The sequence below is a fragment of the Mobula hypostoma genome, chromosome 2 (assembly GCF_963921235.1).
Source record: "Mobula hypostoma chromosome 2, sMobHyp1.1, whole genome shotgun sequence".
NCBI lineage: Eukaryota > Metazoa > Chordata > Chondrichthyes > Myliobatiformes > Myliobatidae > Mobula > Mobula hypostoma.
The window spans coordinates 173,283,028-173,309,768 of record NC_086098.1 but is presented as its reverse complement, the minus strand read 5'-3'; the positions used below and the strand labels follow the sequence as shown (position 1 = coordinate 173,309,768).

At 40.9% G+C, this 26,741-nt stretch overlaps 1 protein-coding gene across 1 annotated transcript in view; it reads right to left on the bottom strand.

The window, feature by feature from the left end:
• Positions 1-2,173: 2,173 nt before the first annotated feature.
• LOC134357761 (deoxynucleoside triphosphate triphosphohydrolase SAMHD1-like) overlaps positions 2,174-26,741 on the bottom strand; it is a 69,717-nt gene continuing 45,149 nt past the window's right edge. Inside the window, exons 9-16 of the mRNA XM_063069393.1 lie at positions 24,073-24,181; positions 21,655-21,746; positions 21,147-21,262; positions 11,642-11,781; positions 4,833-4,925; positions 3,995-4,099; positions 3,128-3,265; positions 2,174-2,224 (exon numbers count right to left, since the gene is read on the bottom strand). Of these exons, the coding sequence (XP_062925463.1) occupies positions 2,174-2,224; positions 3,128-3,265; positions 3,995-4,099; positions 4,833-4,925; positions 11,642-11,781; positions 21,147-21,262; positions 21,655-21,746; positions 24,073-24,181 (844 nt within the window). The remainder of the gene's footprint in view (positions 2,225-3,127; positions 3,266-3,994; positions 4,100-4,832; positions 4,926-11,641; positions 11,782-21,146; positions 21,263-21,654; positions 21,747-24,072; positions 24,182-26,741) is intronic.

The window sequence follows — 26,741 nt, the reverse complement described above, 5'->3', positions numbered from 1 at the left end:
AAACAATTCGCATTTATAAGGTAGAGTTAAATTCACCTGAGACCATTTGCAGTGGGGAGACAAAGAAAAAAACCTCAGCTCCCCACTAAATGTCAACAGGGCCGTGGACAGCATAAACAGAGACATTACCAGCTCCTCAGTGATCGATTGTACACCACAGTGTACTTGCATTGTCTATAAACCTGACCTGTTATCATTCAGACCACCCACACCATTCTTGTGTTGGCCAATCTGCACATTCTCCTTTCTCCCACATGCTTTGCCAAAGCAACTAAATGAACTTCCATGCTAATCTGGGGAACAGTTGTCCATCGTTAACACCCATCAGGAATTATCAGTGGGGACAAGTCAATCACAGAATTAGTTCTGTCCTTCCATTTCCCCAACTCCATGAATTACACAAAAGCTCAAAATGTCTTTCTTCTCTTGACTGTGGATTTACTAAATCCTTTTGTCAAATGTACTACTTGTATATTTCTCATCATTACATTCATACAATGCTATATTTACTCTAAAATAAGCTTGTGGGAAGACGGTGGGCACAGATGGCTAAAGTTACTTGCGATGAGTAACCAGTGTCTGCATGCACCAGTTTACACTACATGAAAACACCATTCAGTACAAAGGACTGACCTCACCTGTAATCTTCTCACTTACCCCCTTGGACACTAACCACCCAGATTGAGTAATAACTGTGCAGTCTTTGAGAATTTGGCTTCCAATGTTGACTAGTTTCCACTTCGGCAAGGATGAGATGTTTGTGATATCTGAACAAGATTCCCCATGTCATGAAGAGTGAAGGATCGAATGAGCTTGTATTTCAGAGCTGGGAATGAAGCAGCTTGGGTGGGGTTTGACAGTACTTGGGACGATCTGAATACTAATCTACAGTGTTCCTATTTGCGTCTACAAATGATATCACATCATGATGCTTGTATCCCTCATATAAAACATTGCATTAAAAACTCTCTATTATTGGTCAGAAATCCATACTGTTCTACAATGAAACCTGGAAACACTGGTCCATTCTCACCCTGCAGTGATTGAACATTAAGTGGCCAACAAAGCGGGAGGAGAAACTAAGCTTGGCTTGAATTTTAACAGGTTTAAAGTTTATAAAAGCCACAAATCATAACTTTTAACCCCACACATATGGGCAAGGAATTTGCGTAAAACATGTTTTAATGCACTGATTTCTATAGTGCAAATCCAGCTGCCTTTTCACAAGATAAAAACATCCTAAGGACGTTAAAAAGCAAGTGATTCCGCTGACCATTATTAAAAAGTGCAAAAGCAAAATGTCGTCAATTCCCAGAAGGGATGGAAGGTGTAGCTCCTCCACCCTGACGGCGGCCTCACCTTGGCTCAACAAGGTGTGAGGAATACAAGGTGTCGGAACAGGAATGGGAATCAGAATTAAGAAGTTTGGCCACCAGGAAGTCCTGCTTGTGGCAGACAGTGTGGAGGTGTTTGACGAAGCGGTCCCCCAATTTATGATGGGACTTACCAATGTAGAGGAGGCCTCATCGGGAGCACCGTATACAATAGACAACGCACCTGATTTACAGGTGAAGTGTTGCCTCACCTGGAAGGGCCATTTAGGTCCCTGAATTGAAGGAGGAGGTGAATGGACAGGTGCAGCCTTTAGGTTGTTTGCAGGGTTGTGTGCCTGGAGGGAAATTAGTGGGAAGGGAGAATGGAGAAGGGAATCGCAGAGGGAGCGATCCCTGCAGAAAGCTTGGTGGGGGGTTGGTGGTGAACTAAAGATATGTTTACTGTGAATGTTGTATTCCACACTCTGCAATGTTCTGCATAGAGACACAAACTACATGGTTTACAGTTTGAGGTTAGGTATCAAATGGAACAGGAAGCAATCAATCAATAAGATATTGTGTTGACAAAGGAAACAATTCTTCTCAACTAACTTGCTGCTAAATCATTTAGATTTCAATTTCTTCACACGAAGATTTCTTTTCACTATTGAAGCAAGCGCTCTGTTAACTGGGAATCAGAAAATAATCAAGGAAACTACGAGATTAAACCAACAAGGACGAGAAATAAAACAATTACATGATGCACAGGAAATTCCCTACTCTTCCTATTTGAAGAGCTACAACATTCTCTTTCTACTTAAACAGCTTTATCGCTCCATGCCTGACGATGTGATTGATCGTCACTCCTGGGCTTGTCGCAACACCGGCGCAGGGTCAGTATCATCACTATCCTGCAGGTGGATACAAACATGCAATGATTACCCACCATTCTGAAGGGAAAAGAAAATCACTTCACGTTATTTAAACTTGAAAAGGGCTTAAGAAAAATAATTTCCTTGCACTGCCACACATCCTCCAAATCCACACTGATTTCACCTTTCAACGAAAGCCCCTTCCACCCCCTCAGGTTGCAAACCCCTCCCACCCATCTTCTCCTTGCCATTATTTCTGAGGAAGGAAAGGGGACATTTCCACAGTCTCCCTGCATAACAAACGTCAAACTATGACTGGAGAAGCTCACACACCCACAGCAGACGAAAACCAACACCAATATTTCCGGAGTATAGCAGCCAAACGGAAAAAGGATTGAGAACATCTGCAAGAGGCAATGTCTCAGGACAGTGAGATCATTCAGCACCTTATCCCTCTTCCTGTCGTTGCCATTGGGCAGGAGGCAGAGAGCAGCAAAAAGCTAATTTTGTGGCATCTATATGCAGGGTATGTATGCCCATGATAGTCACATGACATTACAGCACAGAAACAGGCCCTTCAGCCCATCCAGTCCATGCCAAACTATTAATCTGTCTAGTCTCACTGAGCTGTGCCCATACTATCACCCTATATACCCCTCCCATCCATATACCTAACCTAGTTTCTCATAAGTGTTGAAACTAAACCTGAATCACTTCTGCTGACCACTCATTCCACACTCTCATCTCCCTCTGTGTGAAGAAGCTTCCCATCATGAGCTCCTGAAACATTTTGCCTTTCTTCCTGAACCCATGGCTTCTTGTTTTAATCTCACCCAATCTAGAAAGCCTGCTTGCATTTCCCATATCGATATGCATCATAATTTTATCGAACGACTTTGCAGAAACCATTACAGTAGCACTGAGACAACTTCCTCTTCTTACCCATGACTTGGGTAACTTCCTGTTCCTACACCATTGGGCAAAGTGTTTCCGTGCAGCTCGCACACTCTTCTTGTCGGTCTTCTTGCAGTACGCTTGGATCAGCTGCTCTGAAAACTTCTTTGGTAGTATCTGAGATACCTGGGTGGGCACCAGAGAAAGAGAGAGAGAGAGAGATTAATACCCACAACCACGAGGAGATATACAAACATACGAGGTTGTTGGCCACACAGTCCCTCGAGCCTATTGCACCTTCCAGTAAGATCACGACTAATCTGTTGTAACTTCCAATCCACAACCTTGACTACCCACAGTGACCACTCACTAGTTTATCATGCCTTTGTCTTAAAAATACTCAAGTTCTCTACTTCAAAGAAAAAAGTTCCAAGGATGCATGATCACTGAGAGAAAGGGCTTTGCCTCACCTCTTAAATGAGCATCCATCTAGTTTTAAAACTGAACGCCCAGTTCTACAGTTTCAAAAAGAAAACACCCTTTTCACTTCAATCCTGGCAAGCCCCGTTCGACTATGTTTCAAACGATTCTCCTCCCACATTTATAAAGTCCAGGAAATGCACGTTAAGCCTGTCCAAACTATCCTGTTATGACAACTGACCACAATGAGCTTCCTAGAGCAATGGAGCAAGGTTCAGATCACAGACACACCAAGTTCAGAGCTGGATCCCAGTGAGACGGCCAATATCTCCAGAGACTATGATGGCTGGAAAGCAAACTGAAAAGACTGGAAAGCCCACAATGAGAGCCCCAGTCACACCCCCAACAGTGGCCGGTGCAAGGCTGGAAGGAAACAAGTTCACACACTGCTTCAGCAGCCAGATGTGTTTATACCTCTGATGCTCGGGAGGTTACCTGCTCTCTTCTGATTGGGAAGGCCTTGTCGGGGTTATTCTTGCGGTAGAATCGAACATTATTAATGGGGTTTTTCTCTTTCATCCCGTAGTTCATTGGAATAACCTAGTGTGAGAAATTTTAGTTATATTTATTCACAGTAAAAAACAAATTACTCTCTCGTAAACAGCCACAAAATAAAACAAACTGTGTTTTTTATCGCATTGGTCGCAAGCCCATCGATTATCAAAGTTACTCTGTTAATAGAAGTGCAGCCTCTTAGTTCCACAGTGCAGGCTCAATCCCAAACTCCTGTACAGAGATTACACAATTTCCCTGTGAACACGCAAATTTCCCTGAGGTGCACCAGTTCCCCCAACATCCCAATGACATACGGGTTAATGTCTGTGGTAAATTACACCTACAGTGTGAGTAAGTGATAGGATCTGGGGGGATTTGACGGAAATGAGAGAAGAATCAAATGAGATGTGTGCACAGGTGTTTGGTGATTGCCACAGAGTCAGTAACCCGGGTTTAATCCTGACCTCAGGGACTGTCTATGTGGAGTTTGCAGGCTCTCCCTGTAACCAAGGGGAATTCCTCGGGGTCTCAGATTTTCTCCCAATTCCCAAACTGTGCACATTTGTAGATTAATTGACCACTGTACTGTACCCTTGGTGTGCAGGTGAGTGCTGGAATCTGTACTGAGTTAATAGGAACATGTGGAGAATAAAATAGGTGAGGGTAGGATGAGGTAAATGGTACTTGATGACTGGCCAAAGGGCTTGGTTCCATAATGGCACAATCTGCCAGATGTATGGAGAACTCTCCTCTCCATCATTAACGAGCCAGTACTCACATTTACAATGAGATCTTTTGCCTCGAGTTGAACATCCACAGGTTCTGAGGGAACAGCTGCAATCACTTTAGCCTCCAGATCATCAAACTCCTCCTGATGGAGAGAGAACATTTCAAGTGAGTTTGATTAAATTTGTAAATGTACAAATAAAATCCAATGTACAATAAAACAGTGACCACGGTCTGTGACAGTCAACGCCTACAGGGATTGTAATTTTATAAATGACCGTCTAGGGACACCAAACGTTTTTGAGAGCATATGCCCAAATTCTCTCGAATGCCATTATAATTTTGAGCAGAGATTATCAATGGTTGATGAATTAGTAACAATAATTATGGACTTTTATTCCCAAGGAAATATAATGAGTCCCGTTGCTTATTTATGTGCATTCATTGTGTAACGCCCTGGTTAAGATTTTTACGATGCTGTAGGTATTTCATTTCAGCAGTTCTGTAAGAGCAGTCTGTTCTGCTTTTAGCATGTTTGGGCTTGAGCTAAAGATAAGAGGCTGTATCTTTCACTTAGGAATGTTGTGTCAGCCAATCAGGATGGTGGAATTGGGAGAAGGTTGAAGAAAACACTGCGTGGAGAGGTTTTTGTAATGGACACTGTGGTGTGGGTTGAGGTTTTTTTGGCAGAAGCTGGGAGAAGATGGAGGGAAGATGGCTGAGGATGCCATCCCTGTTGCACAAGGTGCTTTGTTCAGATTAAAAGCTTCAAGGAGGAAGGACCAGTTCCCCCATGGGGGAGCCTGTTTGTTCAAGATGGATTTCCAGCGACATTCGGAAAATGGTGTGTGCTTTCGCGCAGACCGTGGTCCAGCACGTGAGTTAAAGATGAGCTCCAATGGATGTGCACATTTGGACTGGGTTAACTGCAATCGGCCCTTTTTATCTTTTTTTCTTTTCTTTTCCCTGCTGACTGTTTGATAAAGCTGACGTTTGTAAATATACTTTCTTTATAATTGTATGCAGTGCATCATCTGTTATTTCTTGTCAACAGCTAATTGCATGGGGGCAGTATTTGCACAGTATTCACACAGACCAGGGTTCCAGTGGTTCAGACATCCCAACTTCCCAGTTTTGGTGGGGCCCAAGTCATACCAACCCTAGATATATGGAGTTTGAGGTAGGTGGTTTTCTCATTGCTGAGTCCACTGGCTGTCAGTGAGGGGCTAATGATACTTGTTAGAAAAGGGGTTTCAATTGTTTTACTTCAATAAACGTATAACAGAGAGAGATTGAAAAAAATGAAGCATTTCAGAAAATCTGTTCAAAAATTATTGTAGGAGCAATGTATCTGTTCTCTGTCTGCTTTGTACTTTTGTGCTATGGGGTTTATTATGTTTATGATGGTAACTGGCTACATGAGTGGAGGTGGGGTAAATCGAAGGGAGTAAGTTGCGTATTCTTGTTTATTTCATTGCAGTTTATAGCTTGGGACTGGTGGAGCTTGTATTGTTTGCTGACTGCTGAGATAACACTCAATAATGCTTAGTTGAATGTTTGCTAATTGCTGATAAAGGATCAAATGAAAGGATCGACTTTTGGAGCAATCATTGGAGCTGTGGGCACGTCACCCAAGTTTAATAGTCCATATGGTCGCAGGTAAGAGGCAAATGTTCTGTTTAGATTTTGGATTAGTTTTGCACTACTTTTCTGTCAGCAAAATTTTTCAGTAGTTATACTAAATGAACATCAGCTTTTGGATATGCTGAGAAATTAAAAGCACCACAGCTTGGAGCAGCTTGTTGATTCATGTTGTGTATTTTAGATTTGAAACAAAGCATTGAATGGTCAGTGTTGCTGTGTCTGACTGGGTTGGACGGAAAAGCTCTACAGTGTTTTCCTGAAGTGCTTGACCCTTAAGTCTGTTGTAAAGCTGAAGAAATGAATTGCTTCCATTGTTGAAAATTGGAATTGAAACTGCCATTGTTTTGTCTGGGACAAGATGAGTTCAGCTGGAAGCAGTAACTTGGAAGGCAACACCGAGAGTAATTAAACATATATGCGATGTGGAAGGTCATTTCCCTGGGGAAATGAAAATATTTACAAAGTGAAAGAACAGTCTGTAACCAGGGATACAGCTGATGAGTTACAGGATGATGTATGCAATGAGGAGAGCGTGTCTAACGTACATATAGCACGTATTGTAACCACAAGCCAAACATCCCATGCGTCTGATACCACATCAGTATACTTTAGAATAGAGGCTGATTTAGCTGATTATATGCAAGGAAACACATATTAAGGGATAAGCACGGTCGGATTGGGTAACAAGGCAGTAAAGACCATTGTGTAAGTGGAGCAAGAAATTAGGAAAGGCAAAAGGAAATTTGACCTTTTCTCTAAGATCATAGTGAGTACTGGGTAAGTGACAGTGGACACATGTTGTTGCATTTGTCTTAGACCCAAATGAAATCCCGCATGGAGTCTGATCCAGCTTTGGTCTCCTAAACTGGCGAAAGGACATGCATGACATTGTAGAAGAGCTGCACAAGAATGCTTTCAGAGTTGGCAGAGAAATTAAACAGACTAAATGTGGATTTGAGGTTAGAGGAACAAGAGGTCCTATTGAAATCCACAGACTGAGAGCTCACAGGATAGATGCAGGAAAGCTGTGTACAAAAGGAATGGGGTTGCACCTGAACCCAATGGGACCAATATCCTTGCAGGCAGGTTTGCTGGAGCCATTGCGGAGAATTTAGACTAATTTGGCAAGATATTGAGAACTGGAGAGACAGGGCTGAGGATGGGGCAGTTGGCAGACAAATAGAGGCAGTGTGTTGTGAGACTGCATGAACAGGCTGAAGATTGGGCAAAATTGCAGTCAATGGGATGAGTGACAATGTAAGAGGGGGTCAAAGTTGAAAAGGGTGATGAGTACAGGACTGAAGTTGTTATATTTGAATGCACACAATATATGGAATAAGGTAGATGAACCTGTAGCACAGTTACAGATTAGCATGTAGGACACTGTGGGCATTACTGTGAGTGTAACGTCGATGGATACACATTGTATCGAAAGGACAGGTAGGTAGGCAGAGGGACTGGGTGGCTTTGATGGAAAAAATGCAATCACATCATTAGAAAGAAGTGACATAGGGTCGAAAGCTGTAGAATCATTGTGGGTCGAACTCAGAAACTGCAAAGTTAAAAAGACCCCAAACAGTAGCAAAGATGTGGCTTACAAGTTACAACTGGAAATAGAAAATGGATGCTAAAAGGGCAAGGTTATGATAGTCATGGGTGATTTCAATATGCAGGTAGATTGGGAAAATCAAGTTGATGCTGGATTTCAAGAAGGGGATTATGTAGAATGCCTAAAAGATGCCTTTTTAGAGCAGTTCATGGTCGAGCCCACAAGGGGATCAGCTATTCTGGATTGGGTGTTGTGCAATGAACTGGAATTGATTAGAGAGCTTAAGGTAAAGGAACATTTAAGAGCCAGTGATCACAATTGACAGAATTCACCCTGCTATTTGAGAAGGAGAAGCTAATGCCACATATATCAATATTACAGTGGAATAAAAGGAATTGCGGAGTTATGAGAGAGGAGCCGGTGAAAACTGACCAGTCTATGTGGACTTCTGGGGCACCTATTGAGTGGCGATCTCGAGCAGCACCAGAGCTCAATGGATATTAAATATTCCCATTTCAGCCTGATACAGATGGGAATCACAAATACATCCAAGGTCTGTACAGTCAATAAAGATGTTGCAATGCAATTGAATAAACTATCACTGCTTAAAACCAATGGAAACAAAGCTGATTGTAGCTGTATTTCTCACTGGATTCCATGTTGGAAACGTGGCTGCAGGTCAGGAATACAAGTGCGTTTAAAAAAATGAAGCTTTAGACTCACAATATCAACTATTTTGCTGGCAAAGCAAACATACAGTATACAGAAAATAAAATCGAAGATCTTAGAGCTAAGGTGCTGTATCAGAGGGACATTAGGATCTCATGCATCCTTTGCTTCCAAGAATCCTGGTTAACCCCTTCCATATGCAGTGCAGTGATTCAGATTGTCAGGTTTACTATACACTGTCAGGATGGGACTATTGATGTCTCAAAAGCAGGGGTGGAGCTGTGTGCCTCATGATCAACTCCTCTTGGTGCACAAACGTACAGTGCTGACCCAATTTTGCTCACCAAACCTGGAATGTCTTGCAATCAATTGCCATCCATTTTACTTGCGGCAGGAGATTTCTGTGATCATTTTGGAACCAGTGTACTTTCCACGTCAACCAGTGTCAAACAGGATTTAGATGATCTGAGCAATGGGATCAACATGCAGAAAACAGCAGAAATTGATGCCTTCATCATAATTTTGGGGGATTTTAACCAGGCCAGCCTGAAAAACTCACTAAATAATTACCAACAACAGATTATTTGTAGTACCAGTGCGAACAACACATTGGACTGTTACACCATCATTAAGAATGCTCTCCGTGCTCTTCCATGCCCTCACTATGGAAAGTCTGATCACCTGGCTGTACTTCTACTCCCTGAGAATAGGCAGAGACTGAAGACTACAGCACCAGTAGTGAGGACCCAGGAGGTATGGACAAGGGAAGCACAGGAGTGGTTGTAGGACTGCTTTGAATTGGTAGACTGGACTGTGTTCAGAGATTCATCTTTGTATCTGGATGAGTATGACACAATTGTTACTGACTTTAGTTCAGCTGGAAGTAGTATTCTAAAGGCAGGATGATGCAACCCTGGCTGACAAGAGAATTCCAAGACAAAATAAAAGCCAAAGAGAGAACATCTAATACAGCAAAAATAGTGGGAAGTGAGAGGATTGGGAATCTTTCATAAACCAACAGAAGGCAACTAAAAAAGTCATAAAGAAGGAAAGATAGAATTTGAAACTAACCTTGCCAATAATATAAAAGACAACAACAAAAGTTTGTTCTGATATATAAAGTGTAAAAGAGAGGGGAGAGTAGATATTAGACCACTGGAAAATGATGTTGGGGAGGTAGTAATGGGAGACAACAAAATGGTCGATGAACTGAATAAGTATTTTGCATCAATCTTCACTGTGGAAGACACTAGCAGTATTCTGGAAGTTTGAGCGTGTTGGGGACAGAAGTGAGTGAAGTTGCCATTACTAGGGAGAAGGTGCTGGAGAAACTGAAAGGTCTGAAGGTAGATAAGTCACGTAGACCAGATGGTGTACACTCCAGGGTTCTGATGGAGGTGGCTGAACAGATTGTAGAGGCATTAGTATTGATCTTTCAAGAATCGATGGACTGTGGTATGGTTCCAGAGGACTGGAAAGTTGCAAATGTCATTCCACTCTTCAAGAGTGGGGAAGAGGCAGAAGGAAGAAAATTACAGGCCAATTAGTTTGACCTCAGTGGTTAGGAAAATATTGGAATTGATTGTTAAGGATGTGGTTTCCGGTATTTGGAGGCACATGAAAAAATAGGGTGTGGTAGGCATGGCTTCCTTCAGGGAAAATTTTGCCTGATAAATTTGGTGGAATTCTTTGAAGAAATAACAAGCAGGATAGACAAATGAGAATTGGAGTACGTTATCTACTAGGATTTTCACAGGGTTGTGGCAACTGAGGCTGCTTAACAAGTTAAAAGCCCGTTGTATTACAGGAAATATATTACCATGGATAGAGCATTGGTTAATTGGCAGGAGGCAAAGAGTGGAAATAAATCGAGCCTTTTCTGGTTTGCTGCCGGTGACAAGTGGTGTTCCATGGGGTGTGTGTTGGGACTGCACTTTTTAATTTGGATGATGGAATGGATATCTATGAAGACAGGTGGAGGAGCAGGTAGTTTGCGGAGGCAGAGAGGCTACAGAAGGACTTAGACAGAGTGGCAGAATAGACAAAGTGGTAGATGAAATACAGAGTTGGGAAGGGTATGGTCATGCACTTTAGTAGAAGAAATAAAAGGGTAGAATATTTTCAAAATGAAGAGAAAATTCTAAAAACTGAGATGCAAAAGGACTTAGGTGTCCCCGTGCAGGACTCACTGAAGGTGAATTTGCAGGTTAAGTTAGTGTTGAGGAAGGCAAATGCAATGTTAGCATTCATTTGGAGAGGATTATAACATAAAAGCAAGAATGTAATGTTAAGGCTGTATAAGGTGCTGGTGAGGCCTCATTTGGAGTACTGTGAGCAGTTTTGAGCCCCTTACCTAGGAAAGGATGTGCTGTCATTGCAGAGGTTTCGATGAAGGTTCACAAAAATGATTCCGAGATTGAAAGGCTTATCATATGAGGAGCGTTTGATGACTCTGGGCCAAAAATCACCGGAATTCAGAAGAATGAGGGGCATCTCAGTGAAACCTAACAAATGTTAAAAGGTCCGCACAGAATAGGTTTGGAGAGAATGTTTCATCTGGTGTGGGAGTCTAAGACCAGAATGGAGGTACCTCTATTGAGAACGGAGATAAGGAGGTATTTCTTTAGCCAGAGTGTGGCGAATATGTGGAACTTATTGCCACATGCGGCTGTGAACACCAAGTCATTGGGGTATATTTGGGGCAGATTAGTCAGTGCCTGAAGGGATATGGGAGAAGGCAGGAAATTGAGAGAAATCCATCAGCCATGACAAAATGGCAGAGCAGGTTGAATCAAGGGTGTTGGAATGGTGCAGGAACATGATGCTGAGGTAGAACAGCCATAATGTTGAATAGCAGAGAGCCTTAAAGGGTTAAAAGGATTACTATTACAGCTGACTCTTCCATTATCAGCTTGTTCCAAGGGAAGGTTCGCTGCTCTCTGGTTGTGGGAGTAATATAGAGAGCTGTGGCAGAGACTACCAGCCAAAGTAATAATTACCTGCTTAATTATTGTCCTTGCTTTAGACTGTGTCTGCCCAATACATTTGTACAATCTGCGGTTTAGGATGTTGTTCAGGATTGTCTGTGCCTTTTTCATCCCATGTTTAGGGGAAATCAGAATCTGTTGAAAGATACTGTCTGTAAAAGCAAAATAGAAGATCAAAGGAAAACATTACACCACCATGTAATTGCACTGATTTAACAAAGTTTTGTTTTCCGGTTGACTTAAAGCGAATTAGGAAGATAAATGTGTGATTCATTATTAGCAATGGAGTTGTACAGTTACAGAGCAATATAACACAGACCCAGGCCTATCCTGTACATGCCAAACTGTTATTCTGTCGAGACACTTTGGCCCGTTCCTGTACCATAGTCTTGTAAGGAAAAAGTTCAATGTGATTCTTACTTGTTATACACAAAAATAAAATGGAAGTCTGAGAGACAAAATAGTGCTAATTTGCAGTGAGATTATTTAGGAGAGTACAAGAGACCCAGTTGACAGCAAAGTTTGAGAAAATTAGGGGAGTACACGTGTACAGCCATAACAGTGGAAGATGGTGAAAACTTGACTTTCACTGGAAGCTGATTTCATGGTGCAGGTATCACATGCATGGACTCCTGAGTGCTTTCCATTTCTGCTGGTTCTTTAACCCGTCACGGGGTACGTGACAATAGGTACATGGAGCTTAGAAAGATAGAGGGCTATAGGTAAGCCTAGTAATTTCTCAGGTTGGGGCATGTTTGGCACAATTTTGTGGGCCGAAGGGCCAGTATTGTGCTGTAGGTTTTTTGTGTTTCTATGTTTCTAAGAGCAGCAGTGTAGAAATGAAAATATTACTTATCATCCTCTAAATGAGCTGAACTGCAGAATGCTGACATATAGATGACAAACAACAATGGACTCAGCACCGATCCCTACGCCACACTAGTCACAGGCCTTCAGTTAGCGAGACAACAATCTACAAACTACTCTCAGGGTTCACCTATGAAGCCAATGTAAAATCCAATTTACTAACTCATCCTGAATGCCAGGAGACCGGATGTCCTGTTGTTAACAGTCTCCTCCGAGTTCTGCATCCAAAGAGTTTGAACTTTTCCAAAAAAAGGGAATGATATTACTTTAATTTAGAAAAGTGATTAGTGATGTACAGTTTTCTGTTTAAATCTCTCGGGACTCTCTTGGCGGCGCTCGATGGAGTAGGTCATTTTTGGCTGGGCTCCGGAGTTTTTTCAATTTTTCTATCACCCTTCTATTATATATATTGAAGTGTCTTTAATACCTTTATATGTTTGAAATTTGAACTTTAATCAACGGAAATGTCTAGGCAAAGAAAGGCATTAGCCAAGGGCAAAGAAATTGAAAATGGATACAGGAAGAAGAAAGGTACTTTTGAACAATTTATACAGCCTCAACTTACTTTGCAAGCTATCTCGAATTTACTGGATGAAAAACTCGACAAGAAATTCGCTACATTGGAAGCAATGTTGAAGGAGAATCAAAGTAAATTGATAGCACTTGGAAAAGAGAGCGAAAAACGGTAACGGCAAATTTCAGAGCTTACTGAAGCGGGGAAACAGAGAGATTCCAGAATGAACTCTTTGGAAAAGAAATTAAATTTGACTACTCGTACATTGGAGCAGTATAAAGCCAAGATTATTGATTTGGAGAGTCGTAGTCGCAGACAGAATTTGTGAACAATAGGACTCAGTGAAGACGTTGAGAGTGGGGACCTTACTAAATTTTTCTCTCAATTTTTAATGGAAGGCTTTGGATCGGAGGTCTTCTCTTCCCCTCCAGTACTTGATTTTGCCCATCAATCGTTAAAACAAAAACCCTTGAAAGAATTGCATCCGCGTCCTGTAATTCTCCAGTTTCACTACGTGAGTATTAAGGAGCACTTAATCCGAATTGCTCGTTGGAAAGGAATTATCGTTCATCAAAATCTTAAGTTTCGTTTGGTTGAAGATTATTGCCCTAAGGTAATTCAAGAAAGATTGCGTTTTAGATCGATGATGTCGGAATTATATCAAAGGAACTTTCGCCCGGCGTTGTTATACCCCGCCCGCTTAAGAGTTGTTGTACCTGATAATTCGATTAAATGGATTAAAATTGTGGACGACGCACAACAATTTCTCGAAGAACATTCCTCGAGCTCGGATGTTTAATTAATTTACCGTTCTTTGGAGTTTGTATACATCTGGTTTATTAGTTAATAATCAGCATATAGATTTGGACATTTTACATTCGTAGAGCTTTGGCCTTGGGCTGACTCTTCTGGTACTTTGTTTTCGCATATGTCTGCTCTATGTTAATATCCCTTTTCTTTTTCTCGATTATTTTATTTTTCTTTTATTTTTAACCATCTGTTTTAGAAAATTATTAAGACTTTGACTTGGTGATCATTTGATTTTTCTTGAAATATTATTAAGATTGTACTTTGTTTTATTTCTTAAGACCAGGTCTTTTAAAATGGTCTGTAAAGGATTGTTTTTTTTCATCTATGTTTGGCATTTCAATTGTAATGTTTAGACTATGGGCGGTTTTTATTTTTATAATTGGAGATTTGCCGTCAGAGAGATGGGGGTTGGGTGGTTCTTAGTTAGTTTACTGGCTGCCTATTGGCCAGGGTTCTGGGTTTTGTGGGAGGGGGAGGGGATTAGTTTTACTTTATTTTTTCTCACTTGGGCTGACTTGAAGCTCCAAAAATGTCTGTATTGTCGTAACTTCTGGTTCCTCTTTAAACTTTTGTTCCTCTTCCTGATTTGTGAGTTTCCTGTGCAATTTGGTTAACCCTTTACTTACCATATGGTTTATTTAAGGAAAATGGATAATATTATTAACTTTATTTCATGGAACATGAATGGTTTGAATTATCCAAATAAATGGAAGAAGATTTTTAAAGTTTTTCAGAGATTGAATGCTCAGATTATTTTTGTGCAGGAGACTTGTGAGGAAGGAGGATAATCAGCGTTTTTTTTTGGGCTTTAGAAAGAACAACAGTTTCATTCAAACTCATCGACGAAAGTGAAAGGTGTTTCCATTTTTATAGACTCTTCGATCTCATTTGTTCATTATGATATAATTTCAGACCCATATGGTAGATTTCTATTAATTACCGGTTTACTTTATAACCAAAAAGTAGTTTTGGTTAATGTTTATGCACCAAACACTGATTATTCTGAATTTTTTATACACTTTATTTGTATCTCTTCCTAATTTAAATGAATATATGTTAATAATGGGAGCTGTACTTTCTTCCTGGTTATGTAGAATTTTTAAAGATGCCTTATCCATGGGTAAATTACCACAATCCTTTTATGAAGCATTTATCTCATTAATTCCTAAAAAAGATAAAGATCCCACTGAATGTTCATCATATAGACCTATATCTTCATTGAATGTGGATTCTAAAATTTTTTCTAAAATATTAGCAATTAGAATAGAGAAGGTACTATGACAAATTGTCTCCGAAGATCAGACATAATTTATTAAAAATCATTATTCACATTTTAGTGTTAGGAGGTTAATGTACAGTGTATACACTACTTCAGTTAAAACTCCAGAATGTGTTATTTCGCTTGACAGAAGGCCAACAGAATCCAACAGACTTGAATGGGAATATTTATTTGCTATACTTGAGAAATTTAATTTTAGCTTGAATTTTATATCCTGGATTCAATTGATATATTGTATATATCAGGCTGCTGTATTTACCAATAATCAGAGATCCCTGATTTTTAGGCTTTTCGAGGTACTAGACAGGGCTGTCCTTTAAGCCCTTTACTTTTTAATATTGCCCTGGAGCCCTTGGCAATTGCTATTGGTGACTCACCTAATATATTTGGCATTATTCGTGGGAATGGGGCGCATAAAGTATCACTATATGCAGATGACCTGTTACTATATATCTCTAACCCAGAGAAATCCATCCCTGCAGTAATAACACTATTTGCTCAATTTAGTCATTTTTCTGGTTATAAATTGTATTTTAATAAGAGTGTGCTTTTCCCATTAAATATGCAAGTTCCAATTTATGGACAAACACCATGTAGATTAGTTACTGATTATTTTACTTATTTGGGTGTTAAAATGACTAAGCATAAGGATCTATTTAAAGTTAATTTTTTACCCTTAATTGATCATGCTAAACAACTGTTTATTAAATGGTCCCCTTTGTCCTTATCTTTGATTGGTCAAATTAATACTATTAAGATGATTATTTTACCTAAATTTTTGTATCTACTTCAGGTGGTATCAATTTTTATCCCTAAATCTTTTTTTGATATTATTGATTCTAAAATTTCTTCATATATATAGCAGAATAGAAATCCCACGTTAAGTAAGAAATATTTACAGAAATCAAAAAAAGGCAGTTTGGCTTTGCCGAATCTTAGATTTTACTACTGGGCAATCAACATTTGATATTTAATGTTTTGGACATAAGAATTGGATGAAACTCAATGTCCATGATGCATGAACCTCGAGCGGGAGTCTGTACAGGGTTTTCGTTAGCTTCTATTCTAGGAGCTGCGCTTCCCTTCGCACTTACTAAATTGAATAAACGAATGATAAATCCAATAATTAAACATACAATACGAATATGGTTTCAATTTCATAAATTCTTTGGATTGAACAAATTTATCCTGTCAAGTTCTATAAAATCTAATTTTTTCTTTCAACCATCTAGAATTGATCAGGCTTTTCTTTTATGGAAAACAAAGAGAATAACTTGTTTTCGTGATTTATTCATGGATGATTGTTTTATGTCTTTTGAACAATTGTCTAATAAATATATTTTGCCTAGATCATACTCTTTCAGATATTTACAGATTAGAAACTTTTTGAACACTACTTTATCTACCTTTCCGATATTGCATCAAATTGAAGTTACAGAAAATTTTTTAGGTTTAAACCCCTATCAGAAGTGATTAATAGCAATTATTTATGATCTGATTACGAAAATATGTCTAGGTACATCTGATAAAATTAAGCAAGAGTGGGAAAGAGAACTTCAAATATCTCTATCTACAGAGAAATGGGAAAAAAATTCTTCAATTAGTCAATGCTTCCTCAGTGTGTGCCAGACACGCCTTGATACAATTTACGGAGGTTCACCGGGCTCATATGTCCAAGGATAAGCTAGCTCGTTTTTATTGCCACATAAATTCTGTTAGTAATAGATGTAAATCGGAGGTAGCTTCCTTGACACATATCTTCTGGTCTTGTCCTCTTCTAGAAAAATATTGGAAAGATATTTTTGATATTATTTCAGTAGTTCTGCGTATTAATTTACAACCTCATCCTATCACTGCAATTTTTGGACTACCAGTGATAGACTCTACTTGTTTATCCTTGTCAGCATGTCACCTAATTGCATCTGTTACATTAATAGCCAGAAGATCCATTTCATATAAATGGAAAGATTCTAATCCCCCCACTACATTTCAATGATTTTCCCAAACGATAGCATGCCTAAACTTGAAAAATTTAGGAGTGGTACTATGGATCCTTTGGTTAAATTTGAAGAAACTTGGAGACCATTTATTCAATATTTTCATATGATGTACATTGATCCTTTCTGAATCCTTTGTAGTAAATTTTGTGTTCATGTATACAGGAGCGGAGTTAACGACAAATAATAATTTTAATCGATGTAATATGACAGCCCAAGCTTTTTTTTTAGTTTAGTTTTTCTTTAGATTAGGGGGTTTTCTTTTTTTTCTTATTTATAAAATATCTTTTTCATGGTTAGTTACTTGAGATTGGGAGGCTAAATCATATTTGTTACTTGGAATCTGTGCTTGTTCATGTTAACTGTTATTATTGTAATCCTTATCTCTATGTATCATTACTATTACTATTATGTTTAATTTTGAAACTTAATAAAAAGATTGAAAAAGAAAGAAAATTTCTCGATGTTATAGTTTTAGACTGCAGACCCCAAGACCAACCATAACATGATAAATGAAGTCAAGCAACTCTTGGAATTCAATTCTGTGGCACAACATGTTTGTCAATGGAAGACCCATCCTCTGAATACATTGCCCACAGTCGCTGGACCTTTGTAAGGGAATCAAGGAATACAGAGATGCTGCAGAGATAGGATTTCTGCCATGGTCTTCAATAGTCGAGAATGTTTGATGGACCAAATGGCCTTCTGTTACTCTGGATTCTTACTTTCTTCACTTGTTTGAAGGGAAGGCTCACTGCCTTCTGCCTGGAGGAGTAATCAGAAGGTGCAGTGATGTGTACGTAGTGAAGTTCCGGAACAGCCACTGTTCTTCAACCATTCGGTTCTTGAAGCATCTGACACAAGCCTAGTCACCACATTTACCAATACTATGACCAGGTTGATTGTGTATAATTTGTTTTATTTTGTAGCTACTGCCTATTACCCAGCTGGTATTTAGAGCAGCAAAGAAGGTCCACAATCTCTGTTTGTCCTTGGCCGTCTTCTCTATTGTGCCCCCAGTGTAATTCAGGGTCCTCATTTCTGCCTCAGTGATGTGGCATCAAGTTGTCTTTGGTCTCTTGTGTTTCCTCCACCCTTCAGGGGTCCAATGAAGTACTGTCTTGATGATGGAGTCGGCCTCTCTTATCATCATGTGCCAAATCCATCTCCAATGTTTCCTCATGATGATTGTGGCCAAGTCCTCTTGATGACACTGAAAGAGAAGGGCATGGTTGGAGATCCTTCTTGGCCAGAAAATACAGAGTTTCTTCCGGAGGATCATTGTATGAAATGACAACGGGTTAGCATTGAGCTCATCTGGAAGTGAAGTTCTGCTGTTCCCAATGTCACAAGATTTAACTTTGTCGTACATTATGGCATTCAAACCCTGTCACAGCTGTGGAGCATCCCTCTTTGATTCCAGTCTAGTCCAGAATCTCCACTTCGCCTGAGAGACAGCTTTCCGGAGATCATACCTACACCGTTTGTAGCATTCTTGACCTCCAAACTTGAATGCTCCTGATGCAGCTCTCAGCAAATTCCAGATTTCATTGTTCATCCAGGGCTTCTGATTGGCGAAAACCCTGAAGGATTTTGTGGGGATACACTCATCCATTGCTGTTTTAATAAAGTTTGTAATGACTCTGGCAAAGTCTCTCAGCACCTCAGATGAGTTCTTGAACATGGCCCAGTCCACTGACTCAAGGCAATCCTGTGGCCGTTCCTCTGCCTCCCGAAACCATCTCTTACTTGTCTTGACCTCTGGCGTCTTGCTCTTTAGTCTCTGTCTGTATTCAGGTAGTAAAAGTACAGCCAAATGATTCAACTTGCCAAAATGTAGTCTCCGGAAAAAAAACGGGCATTCTGCATCGCAGTGTAGCAGTAGTCTCATGCGTTGGGACCTCTGGTGCAACAGATTACATGCTAGTGATAATTTTCCTTCAAACGGACCTGGTTAAAGTCACTGACTATAATTTACAATGCATCAGGATGGTCCGTTTCTTGTTCACAGACAGCTTCATGCACTTTCACAAATGTTTGCTTATAATTAGCCACTGGTGGTATGTAGACTGCAGTCAGGATCACGGAGGAGATCTCCATGTAGAATTGTCTACATTTAATTATTAATTGTCCTCATTCAGGGGACAAGAAGTAGAAATTCATAAGGCCAGTGCTGTTGTGAGGATGGAACTAGACTCTCTGACGGCGGTGTCTGAAAAGAGGATGCTGTCCAAGTTGCATGCCATCTTGGACAATGTCTTCCATCCACTACATAATGTACTGGTTGGGCACAGGAGTACATTCAGCCAGAGACTCATTCCACTGAGATGCAACACAGAGCGTCATAGGAAGTCATTCCTGCCTGCAGCCATCAAACTTTACAACTCCGCCCTTGGAGGGTCAGACACCCTGAGCTAATAGGCTGGTCCTGGACTTATTTACTGGCATAATTTACATATTACTATTTAACTATTTATGGTTTTATTACTATTTATTATTTATGGAGCAACTGTAACGAAAATCCAATTTCCTCCGGGATCAATAAAGTATGACTATGACTATGACTATGAAATAACCCCAACATCGATCTATTAAAGAGAATTGACTAAAAAGCTTACGCTGCCACCTTTTCCCTTTGCGGAGTTGAAGGTTTGATCTATTCTGAAAATTGTAAAACTTTCCGGTCGTACCACTGGGTCAGGTGTGTCTACACTTAACCAAGTTTCAGTGCAACAACAACTGAGATCTGCTTTATCTGCCTCTGAGACAGCAGCCTTGTCCTGAGATTGTCAATCTTATTTTCCAGCGACTGCACGTTCACCAACAAGATGGTGGGGAGAGGAGGCCTCATCCTCCTGCACTTCAGCCTGGTTTGAATTCAATCTCTCCTGCCGTGCTTTCAGCCATGCCGTTGACCCTTAAAGGTGCCACGCTGAACCAGTCCGTATTCAACTGTCGAACGTGTGATCTGAAGATCATTGACGTAATTTCGTTGTCTGTTGTTAAGAGGAAACTTATATTCTGCAGATGCAGTAAGAGTGATTCAAAAGGAGTATATTTAAGAGGAGAACCAGTACAATTTCCTGCAGCCTGCTGAGAGTCGCCAATGTACACCAGCACCATCTTGGAGTGGGCCGTTGTTCAATCTAGTTGTTGTCACGTCCGCTGGATGAGCACCATGTCAGTTTATGGATTTCATGGTGTGGAAAGAGGGTCCCTGCTTTGACCAGAATGTTCATGGCACAGAATTTTAACAGTCTCACCATTGTTATTCATCGTTTCACATCCATGGTGCCCATGACCCTTGTGAAGTGCAAGTTGATAGAACAAAGAACATAGAAATATACAGCACATTACAGGCCCTAGTTATTCCCCACTTTAGTGTTTAGATCTCCCATGACGATGATTATTCCATGGCATGGTGTTAACTCTACCTCCACTTGCAGCTGTTCATAGAAGCTGTCCTTTTCTTCAATACCACTATCATTAGTCTGAGCATAGCACTGGATCACAGTCATGTTCACTCGCTTCCCTCTCAGCCTGACTCTCATCATTCTACTGTAGATTGGTTTCCACTCCAGCAAGCACTTCTCAATGTCCTTCTTCAAAATGACAGTTACACCATCATGATGCTGACCATCTTCCCTTCCTGAGTATAAAACTGTTTCACCAGTTGCTGCCTTTAGCCTGAGTAAAGGAAAGAACAAAGGGGAAAAAGAGCAGAGGGGGAGCAGTTACTGGAAGTTTGAGAATTCCATGATCATGTGCCAGGTTGAAGATTACCCAGATAGAATACGGGGTGCTATTTTATAACAAAATGCAGCAGGCTAGAGTGATGACAAGGCTTGCCCAGAGAAACCTGCAAAACAGAATTTGATCTTCAAATAAGCAGCAAAAGAATGAAAAGCAACAGGGGAAAGACTAGGGCAGTGGGATTTATTGGTGGACACTCACAAATAGGTAGCAATGGCTGGACGGCCTTGTCCTGTGAAGTGAACATCCAGGATTAAAGAGTAAATTCTGGTCAGACTTAAGGACAGGAGTACTCACCTGTGAGTTTGGTGTAAGCCTCCATGTCATCAATGGCTGTTGACATTTTAAACTGCTTCCCAGCTGAGCCGCTGAACCGGATGTGTGGATCTGCCAACACCATTGCTTCCGTGATCCTAGTGGATGAACATGTTTAGAATCGTGTCAGTACTGTTGTCCCACAGCCTCCTCATGATGTTGACAGCAAATACAAGAAATGGATGTGGGAATGGCCTCAGCATACTTGGGTTATGGGAGAGGAAGGTGAAAGAAACACGTCTTCAGATTCTCTACTCATCAGCAACACCCGAGTGAACACTGCAACAAACACACCATGTTCTGGTTAGTAAAGGGTGTGACCAAATTATCTGTCAGTTAGTAGCCAAAGGCTGACCCATGTGGGTCACAGTGCCTTTCACACAGGCCAGTGCCTTTCATCAGCACAAGGGCTGGGAAAAGATGAGTGGGTGGACACAAGGGTGTAAAACGAGTGAAAGCACCGTACCAGCCACACTGCAGGAATACTCACATGCTCTCAATGATGTTGACCACTTTGTGCTGATAGGCCCTGCGATGCAAGGCGTTACGTGTGTAAAACATGTTGTACAAGTCACCAGCTACCTGTAGAACAAGATGGAAAATGAGAGATCACTTCACCCTGTATGTGTCAGGAACAGATCCCAGGCATTGAAGAGTATCAACATGCAAGTTATTCACCAATCTCATGATGATGACTTTTATGCCCGTTAGCAGATCTGACAGATGCCAATATCTCTGCTCCATCACATAACCCCATTCATTCAGGGATTTTAATGTCAAATTATTGTCCAACAGCCATTCCTGTAAACTGACCGTTGTCCCACCACCACTCTTAAACCTCTGTACCTCTATTATTTGTGGCTCCTCCTCCCCATTTTCCTTAATTTTCCATTTTTTAATTTTAAGTAGTTTTTATATCTGCAGATGAATTTCTAAATAGCCAGCAAGTTCTGAATGAGTGAGAACATAGACCATTACACCACAGTGCTGACCACAGAAACTACTCCACAATCAATCCAACACTTCCCTCCTACATAACCCTCCATTTTCCTTCCATCCATGTGCCTATCTAAGAGTACCATAAATATCCATAATGTATTGGCCTCTACCACAATGCCTGACAGAACAGTCCACACACCCATCACTCTTAGTCAGCCAAACCTACCTCTGACACCCAACTATATTTCACTACAATCACCTTAATCACCTTAAAATTATGCCACCTCATATTATCCCTTTCTGCTGTGGTAAAAAGTCTCTGACTGTCCGCTCTACCTATGCCTTTTATTATCTTATACACTTCTATCAAGTTAGCTCTCATCCTCTTTCATTCCAGGAGAAAACCATTACCTCGTGGCTCTGGAACTCAATTCCATGACTACTGAAGACCATCAAACCATATTCCTTCTTCATAATCATATCAACTAGTGCAGTAACTTTTGAGGGCTATGAATGTGGATTAAAAGACCTCTCTATTCCTCTGCTAAGAATAGAACCATTAACCCTGTACTAGTTATGGCTACCCAAAAGTTTAAATCTTCTCTTCTACCGTAGTTCAGTCAGACCCATTCTCATTGGTCCCCCATTGTGATCTCAGCTGTTCTTTGACTGTTCAGCTTTGTGCAAAGCCAGTTATCACATAGAAACATAGAAATCTACAGCACATTACAGGCCTTTTGGCCCACAATGTTGTGCCGACTATACAACCTGGTGTAGAAATTGCCTAGAATTTCCCTCTTGCATCGCCTTCTATTTTTCTAAGCTCCATGTACCTAACTAAGAGGCTCTTAAAAGACCCTATTGTGTCCGTTTACACCACTACTGCCGGCAATGCATTCCACACATCCACGACTCTCTGTGTGAAAAAACTACCGCTGATATCCTCTCAGTACTCATTTCTAAGCACCTTAAAACTATGCCCCTTCGGCCATTTCAGCCCTAGGAATAAGCCTCTGGCTATCCACACGATCAATGCCCGTAATCCTCTTATACACCTGTATCAGGTCACCTCTCATCCTCTGTCGCTCAAAAGAGAAAAGGTCAAGTTCACTCAAACTATTCTCATAAGCTATGCCTTCCAAACCAGGCAACATTCTTGTAAATTTCCTCTGTACTCTTTTCTATAGTATCCACATCCTTCCTGTAGTGAGGTGACCAGAGCTGAACACAGTACTCCAAGTGGGGTCTGACCAAGGTCTTACATAGCTCTAACATTACCTCATGAATCTTGAACTCAATCCCAGGGTTGATGAATACCATACGCCTTCTTAACAACACTGTCAACTTGCGCAGCAACTTTGAATGTCCCATGGATACAGACACCATGATCTCTCAGATCCTCCACACTGCCAAGACTCTGACCATTAATATTATATTATGTCTTCAAAATCTCTCTCTGGTGTTGCTCTTCATTCCCTTTTTCCATGTTCCACTCTCCTCTCCCATCAGATGTCTTCTTCAGCCTATTACCTTTTCCAACTATTAGTTCCCAGCTATTCACTTTATCCCCCACCCCGCCGTCCCCACTCACCTACCTTCCCCCCACCTGACTTCACCGATCAGCTTCCAGCTTGTACTCTTTCCCTTACACCCCCACCCCGCAATAGCTTCTTCTCATTTCCTTTCTGGTCTTGATGTAGGGTCTCAGCCCAAAACATTGATTCTTCATTTCCCTCTATCGAAGCTGCCTGACCTCCCAAGTTCCTCTGGTACCTTGTTTGTATTACTCTGGATTTCCGGTATGTGTGGAATCTTTTGTATGCACTTCTCTATGGTGCTAGAATAACTACCTTTGAGATAATATTTCTGACTGGCAGTATACAACAGTTACAATTAGTTCAGGCTGGATAAGCCAAGGATTTTCAAACCAAACTTAAGAGACTTCACTGCCTCTCAAAACATTCATCACCTTATCTCGAGTGCATATGATCTTCATATTGTTGACTTCACAGACTCGAGCATACTTCAGGATGCGTAGATAGTCAAAGTTGTTCCGGATTCCAAGATGGTAACTGTCCCTTCAGAGACAAGAAGACACATTAATAGCATCCTCTGTCATGTCTTTGGTAACTGGTTTATTGTGACGGACCGGGATACAGTTTTGAAAAGCTTTGTTTCCCTTGCCATCAAATCAGATTATCCTAAAAGACAACTTTGTCAAAGTAGGAGAAAAGGAAAAGCAATAACAGAAGGGAAAATATAGTTACAGAGAAAGTGCAGGCAGACAAATGATGCGTGATAGGTAGATTGAGAGAGCAAGCATTCACCTTTATCATTCATCAGGACTGTTCAACATTGACATTTTTGAAATTTTCGTTTTTTTTTCTCCAACGGCGTTCAGAGAGGCGGGACTGCGCAGGCGTGTGACATCGGGCAGTGCAGCGCGGCAGATTTAAAAGGGCAGAAATCCTGCTTCGGGTTTGATTCGAAGAAGGAAGTCTGAGAGTCGGAGCGGGAGTGCGGAGAAAGACATTTTTGAAATTTTCGTTTTTTTTTCTCCAACGGCGTTCAGAGAGGCGGGACTGCGCAGGCGTGTGACTTTAAACTAGAATGGTTGGGGGGTGGGAATCAAATTAAAGAGCCTAGGCGAGAGGAGGTTAGTTCACAACAGGGGGATGGGAACCAGTGCAGAGAGACAGAAGGGTCTAAAGTGAGGGTAGAAGCAAAAAGTAGTAAGGAGAAAAGTAAAAGTGGCAGGCTGACAAATTCAGGGCAAGCATCAAAAAGGGCCACTTTTCAACAAAATTGTATAAGGGCTAAGAGAGTTGTAAAAGAGCGCCTGAAGGCTTTGTGTGTCAATGCAAGGAGCATTCGTAATAAGGTGGATGAATTAAAAGTGCAGATTGTTATTAATGATTATGATATAGTTGGGATCACAGAGACATGGCTCCAGGGTGACCAAGGATGGGAGCTCAACGTTCAGGGATATTCAATATTCAGGAGGGATAGACATGAAAGAAAAGGAGGTAGGTTGGCGTTGCTGGTTAAAGATGAGATTAACACAATAGAAAGGAAGAACATAAGCCGGGAAGATGTGGAATCGATATGGGTAGAGCTGCGTAACACTAAGGGGCAGAAAACGCTGGTGGGAGTTGTGTACAGGCCACCTAACAGTAGTAGTGAGGTCGGAGATGGTATTAAACAGGAAATTAGAAATGTGTGCAATAAAGGAACAGCAGTTATAATGGGTGACTTCAATCTACATGTAGATTGGGTGAACCAAATTGGTAAAGGTGCTGAGGAAGAGGATTTCTTGGAATGTATGCGGGATGGTTTTTTGAACCAACATGTCGAGGAACCAACTAGAGAGCAGGCTTTTCTGGACTGGGTTTTGAGCAATGAGGAAGGGTTAATTAGCAATCTTGTCGTGAGAGGTCCCTTGGGTAAGAGTGACCAAAATATGGTGGAATTCTTCATTAAGATGGAGAGTGACATAGTTAATTCAGAAACAAAGGTTCTGAACTTAAAGAGGGGTAACTTTGAAGGTATGAGACGTGAATTAGCTAAGATAGACTGGCAAATGACACTTAAAGGATTGACGGTGCATATGCAATGGCAAGCATTTAAGGATTGCATGGATGAACTACAACAATTGTTCGTCCCAGTTTGGCAAAAGAATAAATCAAGGAAGGTAGTGCACCCGTGGCTGACAAGAGAAATTAGGGATAGTATCAATTCCAAAGAAGAAGCATACAAATTAGCCAGAAAAAGTGGCTCACCTGAGGACCGGGAGAAATTCAGAGTTCAGCAGAGGAGGGCAAGGGGCTTAATTAGAAAGGGGAAAAAAGATTATGAGAGAAAATTGGCAGGGAACATAAAAACTGACTGTAAAAGCTTTTATAGCTATGTAAAAAGGAAAAGATTGGTAAAGGCAAATGTAGGTCCCCTACAGACAGAAACAGGTGAATTGATTATGGGGAGCAAGGACATGGCAGACCAATTGAGTAATTACTTTGGTTCTGTCTTCACTAAGGAGGACATAAATAATCTTCCGGAAATAGTAGGGGACAGAGGGTCCAGTGAGATGGAGGAACTGAGCAAAATACATGTTAGTAGGGAAGTGGTGTTGGGTAAATTGAAGAGATTAAAGGCAGATAAATCCCTAGGGCCAGATGGTCTGCATCCCAGAGTGCTTAAGGAAGTAGCCCAAGAAATAGTGGATGCATTAGTGATAATTTTTCAAAACTCGTTAGATTCTGGACTAGTTCCTGAGGATTGGAGGGTGGCTAATGTAACCCCACTTTTTAAAAATGAGGGAGAGAGAAACCGGGGAATTATAGACCGGTTAGCCTAACGTCGGTGGTGGGGAAACTGCTGGAGTCAGTTATCAAAGATGTGATAACAGCACATTTGGAAAGCGGTGAAATCATTGGACAAAGTCAGCATGGATTTGTGAAAGGAAAATCATGTCTGACGAATCTCATAGAATTTTTTGAGGATGTAACTAGTAGAGTGGATAGGGGAGAACCAGTGGATGTGGTATATTTGGATTTTCAAAAAGCTTTTGACAAGGTTCCACACAGGAGATTAGTGTGCAAACTTAAAGCACACGGTATTGGGGGTAAGGTATTGGTGTGC